Below are 13165 nucleotides of genomic sequence, written 5' to 3' on the forward strand. Positions count from 1 at the left end.
ATAATAATAATAATAATAATAATAATAATAATAATCTTTTTTTGTTTTGATAATTTGTGCTCAACTCACATAAAGGATGGGGATGATGGACGGATCATCCCTGCGGATTATAGTAGGAACGTACTCTGCCTTGGGAACCTTGGAAGAGATCAGCTGTAGGTCACGCAGGAACACAAAGAAAGAGAAGAGGTTTAGGAGTTTGGATACATGAATGAATGAAATTTWWAAAAAAAAAAAAGGAAAAATCTGAGAGAAAAAAAATCCTTGCTGTGTACTCGTTTGTGAAAAATGTTTCTGCAGAACGTGATGATGACTGTGCCTGAAGCTGAGAAGTGACTGTGTCCACCGTCTCACTGAGGATTTTATGAATTTAAATCAACTCAGTGTGAACTTGACCTCCACAGCTGCACGTGAACAAACAAACTTTTATCTGCTTGTTGATCAGACGTTTAGGAGGAGCTTTCCTTTAGCAGCTCTGCTCTGTCTCCTGCCTTATCTACAGCTTTCACAACCCAAACCGTGGTGCTGAATCTCTAAATCTTTGTTTGCACCGACCCTGGCTTCTTGTGTACTAAAAAATTGCCCTATTAAATCTTTTCTACAATATTAATATCTGTACATCTTTGTTCCTTCCCCCCCGACATTAGTCTTCACTCAGAATTTTGTGCCATAGCACTGAATGCTTATCTAAAATAACACATTCAGGGAACAACCYCATTATTATAACACATTGATCTGAGAGCAGATACAGCAGAAATGTGGACATGTGCTCTGAATTGTGGCGTTTGTCCTTAAACTTGTGTAAAATGTTTAATCTGGTTTCTGTTATCTTCTTCAGACTCTGATTGGTGGAACAGATGTTTGAAGATTTAAAGTGTTGAGGCTGAAAATTGCAAATAAATGCAATATGATTGACAGGATCTGTGTTTTTTTCTGTGTAATCTTTTAGGATTAGGTTTATTATGTTTTGGAAGTCTTGTGTTCTTCTGCTTTCCCCTGTGCCAACAGTTCATTTTCCCTGTTGTTTTCCTCAGAAATTAATATAATATATATAATTGTGTCGTTGGTGACTAAATGTACATTTGAACAAGTTTAACAGGCGTTAACTGTGGTTAATGTGACTCTGAACCGTACTTCTTCTTTGTATGTAAGAGCAAATAAGGGACTGGACTTCTTTTTTTATTTCTTTTTACAGCCTGTGCTCACAGTGTAGTGGTTCACCACATGACTTTATGGATCAGCAGTTTCTTTAATAAATATTATGAATCATCAGTGGAAGCAACCTTCGTTCAAAGATGATCATTTTCAAGTGTTTTCCACCACATTAATAAGTTGCTGAGTTAAGTCMCTGATCCTCCACTTGTAGTTAATTAGATTTGATGAAATAATCTGAAGAGTGTATGACGCTGATCACTTGCCATGATTTTGGGAGGAATAAAGTCYTCCCCCTCACAGGCCAGTCTTTCCATCTCTTTCTCCTCCTCCCAGTCGARGGTTTCATCGAGGCCCCCTTCCTCCAGGGTGCCGCTGGAGGTCTGCAGGTCTCCACCTGGAAGAGAAAACAAGACGCAGCTGAGGATCGAGGTTTGAGCTAATGGGCGGCAAAAAAGAGGTGAGGGAAAACCATTTTGGGGTGGAAGGGACTCCAAGATGTCGAGACAGAAAAGTGAGGAGAAAAAAAAAAAAACAGGACAGTATTTAATATAGCTCCGCCCACTGGGGCCGGAGGCCYTTAGGGTCTGGTTAGATTTAGGCATCAAAGGGTCAAAGGTCAAGGCCATTTATGATGATTGGTAATATAAATCTGGCATTTTTTTGTAATTCCTCAATAGTACAAATATAATACCTGGTTTAAAAAAGGAAATCGATTATTATTTCATATGATACAACCCATATTTGWAGTTTCAGGCCACAATAATCCTACTTGAACCTCTAAACATGACCTTTGGTTGTCCAGCTGTGCATTACCAGGTGTCCGTCATGCTGTCTTGTGTGCACTGTATGTCCTGAACGGAGTTATTGATTTCAGTCGGAGGTCTGAAAACATTTTGGGGTCAAAGGTCAAAGCTGAAGGTCAGGTAAAGTGATCTTTGTTGCTTGAATCTCCCTTAGTTTGGATAGAACACATACAGTAAGTGATTGGTCACTGAAATTGTTGATATGGTAAATATCAAAGAGGAAGTCATGTTTACACACTGTTGACAAAGTTATGTACTTCTTGGATTGTTTAAGTCCAAAATAACTTCATGTCCATGCTTGAAATGCAGATGAGTCTAGGGCAGGTATCAGTTCTACCTTGTTTTAATTGTTTGTTTTTCTGATAAGTGTCTGTATTTGGGTACTTTTCACTGCTATGTGACAATTTATATGAAGCTATGCTTTTTTTGTAGTATACCTTTTTTTCATGCAGATGAACAGAAACAGATCCAACATGTTTAGTAAAGGGCAATTRGAAAACCATTTCTATCTCAGCATATTTATTGTGCTGCTTCAAAGTGAACAGTCTTTTTATTTTTTAATAAAGTGTCTTGAAAAAAATGAGCACGAAAAAACAGAGAACAGGACAGATTCCCATTTTCACCTGAGAAACAAAAGAACATTTTTTCCTCCTCTATTAAGGAAGAAAAATAAGGCATCAAACGCACAATTGGGCTTTTAACAACAGRTCATTTATTTTTCATCAAACACTGAAACACTGAGACATTAATGGGGTGGAGATGAAAAAAACTACAAAAACCACAAACGCAGACAAACAGCATGCAAACAGTAAGGTGTGTGCAGGAAAAGCACAAGAGATGCTCAAATCCTCAGAGAAGTTTTCACCGGCTGATCGGTTCGGACTCAGACACACACTCCATACTCACAGAACGAGAGCGTCACAAAGTCCAAGAAACACCCATGGTCATATGGAGACAGATGGACAGGGTCAGAGTCAACAACAAGGACAGTCAGTTTTTGTGTGTGAGGGTGTGTGTACAGTATGTGTGTGTGTTAATTGGCTAGGAGGCGAGTTGTAAAACTGTGATGCCAAAATGTCTCCTCATTATAAATAAGATCTACAGAGCAGGCTGGGKGCTCCACTATCACAAGTGCAGCTTTCTCTGAGGTTCAGCTTTGAAGTAAATCAGTCTCCATTTGGAACGATGTTAATAAGACTGCTCACGTTTTACAGCCCTGGATTAATCTTTACAGCTTAGACTTCATTTATGACTAAACATGATTTATCTTAGCAACACTCCAGCCTTGGCTCAAGCTGGTGTACAGTACGCCTTCCAGCTGTCAGACACGGGTTATTATTATTTTAGTAGCTAATTTCTAAGAGTTCAAACGTGGCCACGTGGCTTGCTGGTCATTTTGGATGAGATTTAGGACATGGTAAGACCACAATTAAATATTTGGCTGTAACTGTAGTAAAATGGACACACGGCCAAAACAAAAGGATGAAATGGCTTTTATTTTGTGAAAGTAAGACAAAAACATGTAYTTTTACACAAATAGACATGTAAATCACTCATTCACTCATTTTTCAGCTCTCACACTGGTTGACATTGTTAAATTATTTTATGCTTGTCATCAAATACTAGAACTTTATAGGGGACATGTCATGCTAAATCCACTTTTTTAGCCATTAAATACATTTTGTTGTTTACTTGGAGTCTCTAGGAGTGCAGAAATTTTGAATTTAGTTTCTCCWYGTGCTGCGAAGACATCTTTKTAATCTGTTTGGGTCATATTTTTCAACCTGTTCAGTTTTCTCTATTTTCTATGACGTTTTCTGAACTATCACATCACAGAGTTTGCGACAAAACTTCTAAASAAGGTCTGGACTTACAGTACCAGCTACAATTTGGTCTTTGCTCTCCTCTGGCTCTGGGTCAGACTCTGGCTCCAACATGTGAGTCTGGATGATAAGTCTTCTCTTGTAGGTAGGGMTGTAGCGATACACAAAACATTRGAGACGAGACACAATACTGAGTTTGCGAGGATGAGATGAGACGAAATTTTAAWATTAGTTTCAAGAAAACTTCAAAAATCAATGTTATGCTGCAAAAAGGCTTTTATTCTGTAGATTAACATTTTTTAATCACAGATTCAACTCATATYTTCCTTTTTCTGATTTCTTGAATGTCCTTAGACCTTAGAACAGTGCTTTAACTATATGCATGCATCATATTAAAAAATAACATTCACGCAGAACTTTCCAAAAACTGAACATAAATATAAAAGAAAATAAGTAATTCTTCATTTTCTTTATGTGAATATCTGTCAGATCTCTCTCTCTCTCTAGGGTTCTGGGCTGACCGCTTTAGGAAGGGGGAGGGGCTTACCGCACTGCTCGCTGCTCGCAGAGGAAAGGAGGAGAAAAGTGCTTGGAAAGGGCTGTCGCCAAAGTTTCTAAAAGTCTCCAAAAACACCGGGAAAAGTCGCTAGATTTGTCACTAGTCGCTAGAGGGGTCTAAAAAGTCGCTAAGTTGGCAACACTGTCAACGAGAGACATCACGGGAGTTTATTTCTGCGAGATTTCGTACAACGAGATCCCCTTACACTCCTACTTGTAGATATCTTTTAATCAATTTGTAAATAAATTAAAAAGTTTCTGTTATTTAGTCGTGACCCTCTCTATCCAACTAGAATGGACCATTCTGGAAGATGAAGGGGGCGGGGTGTGAAGCTTGTAGTTTGGATTTAAAGAGACAGCCTCAAAACGAGTTGATCTGAGACACACCTCGGAAAAGGGGTGGAACAAGGGCTTGTGGAGTTACAATAAGGAGGAATTCAYACCAAAACATTGCAGTTCCACTTTATATAGACCTCAACTGAAGGATTTAAATTTGAAAAAGGATTTATATAAAAGCATGATACGTCTCCTTTAAGAACTCAAAATGTTTTTGTGCGACTTCTTTATTTTTTTTTGTTTGCTTTAGTAAAACAGAATTATAAAAGTTTGAGCTCTGCTCCTCAGTCACCTAAACAACATTAACAGTTTAAATTTGATTCAAAGTAGAAATTAACACTTTTTTATCTGAATCTTTATCACCTCAGGAATCTTTTCTTTTATCTGTTCCTCAGTGCAGAAAACAACTTGTGTCCACAACTGCAATTATTGCTGCACATTTTCTCTTTTTTTCTCTCTACTCTCTCTTTAGAAACTGCACCTGTGTGTGTATCTGTGTGTACATGTGTGAGTCCGTGTTAACTCACTGTCTTTGGGGTCATGAGGAGAGTCTGTCTTGACAGGGGTGGGATCGCTCCAGGAATGGCTGAAACTCTTCGATCTAACTTCAGCGAATGCTGGTGCAGGCGAGGAGAGATAGTCACACACACACACACTCACGCTCTCTCACACACACACACACACACACACACACACACACTGACAAGCCTGCAAACCGTCCCTCTGTACGTCCATCACCGAAAACACACAGGAGTGTTTGCAAAGACTACATCTACAAGTGCACAGATATACAGTGAACAAACCCCCTGGAATCACATGAGCCCACAAACAATCCCCAGATTTCTCATCACTGGTGGTGGATTTATTATCAGCATGGATTTAAAGTGAGTCACTGAGCAAATCTAACAGAATCAGCTCTGCTTTGCACAGAATCACATCATGTTTGACTATTTTTAGGCGATTTGAAAGTGTTTGACATGGTTTAACAGTTCTCCTTCAGGCACATCAATTCTTGGACMATGATTTTCAGATTTAATTTTAGCTGCTTTAAAACTTATTTTGTAGATTCTGTATTTATGTAGGCATTTGTTGTGATTAAAACAACAGTTTTCTTTGAGGAACATGTGTTTTGTTTGGTGATGGAATCACAGATCCTGAGGCTTTGACAGCTTTGATTTTGTCTCCGAAATTCGTTTATAACAAACTGTCCTCAGGGTAATTTTGGTCCAGGTTCAGATTTCCCATTAAAAGATTTTGACATTTATGTTCGATGCCATCAGATAAAGAAAAAGTTATTTCAGTCAAAACTGTGCAGGGATATACAAGCTTTAGCATCTTAAAAGTCATAATATGTAGATTTACTTGATTTTTACTCACTTTTCAACATCCGATGAAAATAAAAATGCAAAAAGAGGAGCAGTGCAAGAAAGTGAACTGATATTATTTTACTAAACTTAATGTAATCGTAGTTTTAATTACTGTAATATATACATTTATTCTATTCTAATGAACACAACTGATTCATTCTTTCATGGTTTTTCCATACAACTACCTAAAAAGTTTACATGGTGGTGATTACTTTTGCAGCCTATCAAAGCTTGTTTTCCTCACCGATAAAACTCTGTTTTGCTTTTCTTTTTTTCCCCAAAGAAAACACACTTCAAACATCACTACTAATAATATCTTATTTGCAGTTTAATTTTGCTTAAATCTTATTTGAACTTTGTAGCTGACAGTCAAACCTGCAGATACATCAGAGAAAAAGTTGCTCCGCAGCACAAGTTTCATGCTCTCACATTCAAATTTTTTGACTGAAGCTCAGAAGACCAAAGTAGCAGAGCCCAATGGCACACATGCAAAATTACACCACAAAAAATAATAATAGNCTCTGTGCTTTAATCCTTCTGCTGCCCACCATCCGAAGATGCTTCCGGAAGTTCCTGTGGGTAGCCAAATCAAAGCGGAGGAGGGATAACGGGAAGTAGCAGAGCTCAATGGCACACATGCAAAATTACACCACAAAAAATAATAATAGTAAATAAAATAAATTTAAAAAAGAAAAGAAAAAGTGATGACGGGGAGGTGAGTAACATCACAGTCAGTTTGAACAAACGTATCAACCGAACACACACACATCTGACTCACTCTGTGCTTTAATCCTTCTGCTGCCCACCATCCGAAGATGCTTCCGGAAGTTCCTGTGGGTAGCCAAATCAAAGCGGAGGAGGGATAACGGGAAAAAAAACAGAGGGAGGGGATGGCAACACCAGGAGCAGAGAGGGAGGAAGAGGTGGGCGGGTGGGAGAGCCGGGCGAGACAGAAGGGAACAAACGTCAACGTCAAGATTCTCCTAAAGGTTGAAAAGAGACAATTAGGCCAAATAAAGCTAACATTTTGTTGTCAGCGTGAGGAGAAAATAGGAGTCAGAGGTGCATTGTGGGAAGYATACGACATTTATTCTATTATTATCATGTGGTTTGACTTTACTGTAAAACTCTGAGGTGCAGTTATAAAATTGACCTGACATTTGCTCTTACGTCAAACAGACATTATTCATGCAACAGTCAAAAGAGAAATCCAGTTTTAGAGAATTCTGATCTGCTGACAAACTTCAAATGTTGTTTTATTCTTCACTATTTTATTCTGTTAGCAAAATATGTGAGGATYGATTTGAATCAAACTCAGAAAATAATGACTGGATGTAACTCCACCTTTTGGAGGACGTTGGATATTTTGTGGTAAATTAAATTAACAGATACAGTCTTATATTTTATATTTCATGCTTTATAATCAACTGTAAGCATTTACTTTAAACAGTAAGATGATTTACAATTCTCTATTAAATATGTGCCTCGCTTCAACAGTATAAACACATAATGTTTCACATGTTAGAAGAGTTGCTTGATGAAGTGTTGTTTGGATGCCATCTTGCTCAGGCAAAGTTTTCAAGAAGTACGTATGTATCATTTATTTAACCCAATGAGATTTAAAAGTTCTTCACTAACAGTGACCTGGTCAAGAAAGCAGCAGAAAACATGCAACAAATCCAAAACACAAGACCAGATAAACAGAACTAAAGGACATCACATGTGACATCTTTAACAACAAGAGGTTTTGTTAAGATTTTCTTTTGTTTGTAATAACTTGTTGCCAGATCTTGACACAATGTTCTATACGAGCGATAAACAGCCTTTTATGTTTCCACGCTCTGCGCATGTCACGGCCACACACAGTGTCAAAGCACCAAACACTCATTATTTATGGGCTCTGCATGTGGGTATGTGTGAGTGGGTAGTGGCAGGAAAGCACAGAAATTTACAGGCAGCAGCTAAAGAAAATATTAGTTAATTAAAATGTGATGATGTGGAAACAATTTTGTGTGCATCTTTGAAACTAACTTCTTACTTCCTGTGCGTTCATGTAAACCATCCGCAACACCTTTAGCTCTAATGAGGTTTGTTTAATTAATCTTAATAAAGGAAGATAATGAGGCATTTGTTTCTCAGTAGTAAGCAATAAAGCCATTAGATTTTGTTTTGTCTGGTAGTGTGTAGGATTTTGTGTAACAGTTTGACAGTTTGTGTGAGCCACGTTTAAACGAAAAAGGCAGGATGCAAACAACTGAGCAACATTGTGTTTAATTTCTCTTTTATGAGAGAAAGGCTAGATGTCAATGTGAGAGATCATAAATATAAATTAGTTTGATTTTATTTAAAATGTTGGCGTGCAGACAGTGCGCATTTTTGTCCAAGAAATACTGGTTTCCTATCATGTGTTTTATCCCCCAAATGAAATCATGAGTATGGATACTTTCTGCCAGTGGGTGGCCATAAAAGTGAATATCCTCCTAACATTTTTCTGTGTGCCCAGATCGTTGGTTTTGATGAATTAACACGCGCTGTTGACGATGCTGACACTGCAGATGGATGACACTGAGATGTCAAAGGAACTGAGATGTACTGCCTGGTGTCACAGTCACCATCTGGCCCCTTTGTGGCAGAGCAGCTGGGCCTGAGTGGGACGCTTCCTGAACTTGTCAGAGACGCGAGGACTCCTCCAAGTGTTACAGAATCTCACTTTTCCTGTCCAAAAGCGTTWAAAAAAACTTTTAGGGAGGTAAATACGATGGGAACATTCAGATATTTGAATAAGTTGTGCTGTATCTAAATGTTAATATATTTGGAACATTTGAGTGMTTTATCAGTAAGTGCCTAACACTGTGTTGGTTTCACGTTTTAATTAGTCCTTTTTAAAGCTTCCTGGCATCTTTATACATTTAACTATCACATTCTTACCCCTCGACTTTGTCAGGTTAGATTTGGTTGTGAAAAAATACCAGAACTGATTAATGTAATGGGAGTTTATTACATGTGATTAGCTGAGATACTGAGTGCTGAATAACTGCTGAAATTAAAATAAATAAATAAAAGAAAAAGAAAAATCTGAAAATGAGTCTTTAAAGGAGACATATGATGCTTTTAAATCCTTCTTCTTCACATTTAAATCATTCAGTTGGGGTCTAAATAAAGTGGAACTGCAACACTTTGATCTGAATTCCTCCTTATTGTAACTCCACAAGCCCTGCCATTTTTCTGAGCTGTGTCTCAGATCACCTCATTTTGAGGCTGTGTCTTTAAATCCAAATGAGGTGCTTCACACTCCGCCCCCCTCTAGCTTCCAGACCGGTTTGTTCCAGTTTCATAGAGGGGTTTACAGTTATATAGCTGTGCAGAAACGTTGTAATTACAAATTAAACAAAAGATGTCAACAAGGGAAGACTTTTCCATCCAGCCTGAATGAATGATGATGATATTGTAATTGATTAGTCCAGACCTTATTTGGAAGTTCTGTTTGTACAGTTTATATCGTTTATACCAAATACTGTGATGTAATAGTTCAGAAAATGTCTTAGAAAATAGAGTAAACAGAATGGGTTGAAAAATATGACCCAAACAGAATATAAAGATGTCTGCACAGCACTGGCAGAGACTAAATCCAACTTTTCTGCACTTCAAGAGACTCCAAGTACAAAACAAAATGCAATTAATGGCTAAAAAAGTGGATTTTCATTATATGTCTTCTTTAAAGCTAAAAAAGCTAAAGGCTAAGCTAAAAGCAGCTTGATAAAAGTAGCAAATAGCCAGCTGTTTGTAGCAAAAGGCTAACTAAGAAGTAAAGTAGCCAAATGATAGCTAGAAGCATGTTCTAAAAGGATAGCTAGGAATTTTAACAGTTGTTTTGTTTGTTTGTTTTGGGAAACATATTTGCAAATACAGTAAAAGTTAATATTTTGAAAATGATAAAAATTACCAAAAGTCACAGAACCTTTGTCCAGAATGTTATTACAGTTTTTCTCAGTTGCTAAATCACACATTTTTGAAACATCCATTCATTTCTCTAAACTGCAAACACAAAAGCCAATTTTCAAACTACTTTCACACCAAACCGAGCTCTGGCCTCCAAATAGTTCAAACTGCTCAAAACCAAACTATGTTGTCAAATCAGACCTGAAGTCCAAATAGACAACATTACAAAACAGTCATTACACTCAGCAATGAAAAAAAGAAAATTTAATGATCAGTTCATGACACTTTTGAAATTATCTTCATTGTCCACAAAGGAAAAGACGTTTCCTAAACAAAACACATGTTTAGGTCATCTTAAAGAAAACATTATATCTAAAATTTATAGAAAACTTGTACCTCGCCTAGTGCCGTACCAAATGATTATTTTCTAATCGATTAATCTAATGATTATTTTTTCGATCAATCGATTATTTTAACAACAAATCTATAAGTTATTCTGATGTGAGTGCACTGGATATTTAAAATGTTTTCATCAAATTAAGAAGAACAGTTCTTTAATATTGTAATATTTTCTGTAATAGTTTTTTCATGGACACAAAATATGCACTCTAGAGTCAATTCTTTAACAAAAAAAGCTTAAAAGATTTAACATTAACATAAAATCTCAACCAAAGCATATAAAATTCAAGTAAAAGAAATATAGTGCAAGATGTTAACAATCTAACAAATGAACTAAATCKTGCAAAATTCAAGTCACTCTGGAAAAACTATAATAAACATTTATTTATTATTTTTTATTTAACGTATTTCTCAATATATAAAAATTAACAAATATCAAGACATCATCCAACTCTTTGTATTCCACATTATTACAAATAACTTCATTTCTGGACATTTATGGTTTGATTTCTTTGTATGTATGGATCACTTGGGTTGTTACCAACACCAGGTTAAAATTTCATGTCATTAGCACCTCTAGTAATATATTTACTGAGAAAAATGGTGACGTGTTCAATACTTATTTTACCCGCTGTATATACTGTATATATATATATATATATTCAGAGTATTTTCCTCTGTGATTTTTTTCTATTCATAGTGAATCTTCGATGACCAGGCCTCCTTACTGCCTTGTATTGGTTTGTTCCCATCYTTAGACACATGCGTGATTAATTTTGAGTTGAGTGTTTCAGTTCAAGCAGCGGTGCTTTATTTGTGTCATGTGAACCAAAGAGCAAAATGTGTTTTAGTGGGTGAAAATAGGTCTGGGCAAAATGTGCTTAGTGTTCTAACAAAAGGGTGGCCATTTTAACAAATGGGTTCAGGGAACTGAGCATTTGGTTCAAACAACATGCTTCAATGTTTTAGCAACTGAGAAAAACTGTAATGGCTAAAAAAAAAAAAGCACAAAGTATGCAGAAGTAAATAGAAAATATGAGAGAATAAAAACAGAAAAATGAGAATGCTGAATCAGCACTCAGACAATTAAAGGGGGACGCCTCGTACTCGTACCTCTGGGTGACTTCTGCAGAATCCTGTTCCCTCTCCCTCCTTTTTCTCTGCACAAATCCCCGGAAAGCCCTGCCGGGACGTGGCACAGTTTTAAAGGGATGAGAGGTGGGGTGCTAGTGGGGTTAGCGGGGCAGAAAGGGACCGTGCAGGGTGCAAAATGCCATGGCTTTCAGCTGCAGGGTTTATTTAGCCATTAAGATGACTGTTAGGTTTGATGGCAGCAAACAGGGTCAAACACCCCCCCACCCCCAACATAGCTGCAGTTTAGAAAAGCTGTTTTTGTGGTTTTATTCATCATTCATTTGGTTTGTAAGAGTTAGTTTGGGACAGTCGTAGTTTGAACTTTATTCCGAAGTCTTGATTCAAATCCTGAAGAAGTAGCTAAAATAAAAGGTTCCTTTTCTTTCTACTTTTTATTCACAGTTTGGTATTTATTCATTTTAATTGGACAAACGTTCAATTTTAAAGCAAAAAACACCACAAGAAGTCTAAAGCAAACTGAGGTGTTTTTGTGAAAGTCTGGAGTTACATTTAGAACGGCAGCTGAAAACACGAAGCCCCTCGTCTCTGTTCACAGTGAAGTTTGAACAAACATGGTGTGAAATGCAGCACTTTGTGTCTTCAGTTGAGTTATTAGTTGTCAACAGTCCAATGAAACTGATAAACATTTGTTCAAATAAAAGACTAAACTAGTGTTCTGAGCTCCTCAAACCCTCAAAAATGATGCGTTTAAAAGGATTTAACTCAGATCACGTAAATATTTAATAACTGAATAATATTAGCTGGAAAAATCCCATTCAATTTAACATTTTATGGGGAAAAATGTAAATTTAAAGGAAAATCTCAAACAAAACTACTCATTAGTTCAAACATTTGAATCATTTTTATTTTAAGTTGTGAATTAAATATGAGTTTATGAGGTTTGTGGTACATTGCATTTTGGTTTTTATATTTTATATCACAATCTAAAATTGGAGATGTGATTGACTTAGAGAAGAAACAGAAATTTAAAACTTTCCCTGAGAAAAAAATTAGTTTTAATCCATGCCTTTTACACAGAACATTGAGCTTTATGACATCATGTGTTAAAATCAAGATTTTTACCCAGAAGTCTGAAGTTTGAGTTACATCAAACTTGTTACAAACTTCATGATTTTTTATAGATCTTTATTTTGTTTTATTTAATTTTGGTTTGATTAGTTTTACTTTTTGTTATTGTGAAAACTAAATTTTTTATTTTCATTTTTRGCTCTGCTGTCAGCCTTTAAAATGCTTTGAATCGTGGACAAATGTAGCCATCACACATTTGTATGTTCAGAAGCAGCTTATGTTAGTGTGGAGCAGAAAGTATGCAGAGTGAAACGTTCCAGTTTTAGTTTGTTAAAAGACAAGTAGTGTTAATAATGTTAGCAGTAAATGACACCCTATTCTTAGACGCTTTATCTGCTTTGGCTTCAGTGAACTCAAAGCTAAACTATCAAAACTGACAAATAAGTTCCTGTTAAACTGAAAAGGAGCAGTTTGCAACCAGWTATTTGGCGCCGTGAAATTTATTCTGGTCAAACCTTCTGCAAAAGCGAGTTTCTACAATCATCTTCAAAGTCAGCCAAAGTCAACCAGCCAGCTCAAATTCAGCAATGATTTGAACGAGTGTGAAGCGGGATTACACTCT

General features: G+C 36.7%; 1 protein-coding gene across 5 annotated transcripts in view; it reads right to left on the reverse strand.

Moving 5' to 3' along the window:
- Positions 1-69: 69 nt before the first annotated feature.
- The window catches only part of LOC106534978 (NMDA receptor synaptonuclear signaling and neuronal migration factor), a gene marked incomplete at its 3' end in the record, with an annotated part of 35381 nt that continues 22285 nt past the window's right edge, over positions 70-13165 (reverse strand). For 4 of the 5 annotated variants that reach the window (XM_014031813.1, XM_014031812.1, XM_014031811.1 and 1 more), the window contains 3 exon segments: positions 70-153; positions 1419-1549; positions 6821-6873. In XM_014031813.1, the coding sequence (XP_013887267.1) occupies positions 70-153; positions 1419-1549; positions 6821-6873 (268 nt within the window). 5 annotated transcript variants of the gene reach the window in all.

This window comes from Austrofundulus limnaeus, unplaced genomic scaffold, assembly GCF_001266775.1.
Source record: "Austrofundulus limnaeus strain Quisiro unplaced genomic scaffold, Austrofundulus_limnaeus-1.0 Scaffold1325, whole genome shotgun sequence".
Lineage (NCBI taxonomy): Eukaryota > Metazoa > Chordata > Actinopteri > Cyprinodontiformes > Rivulidae > Austrofundulus > Austrofundulus limnaeus.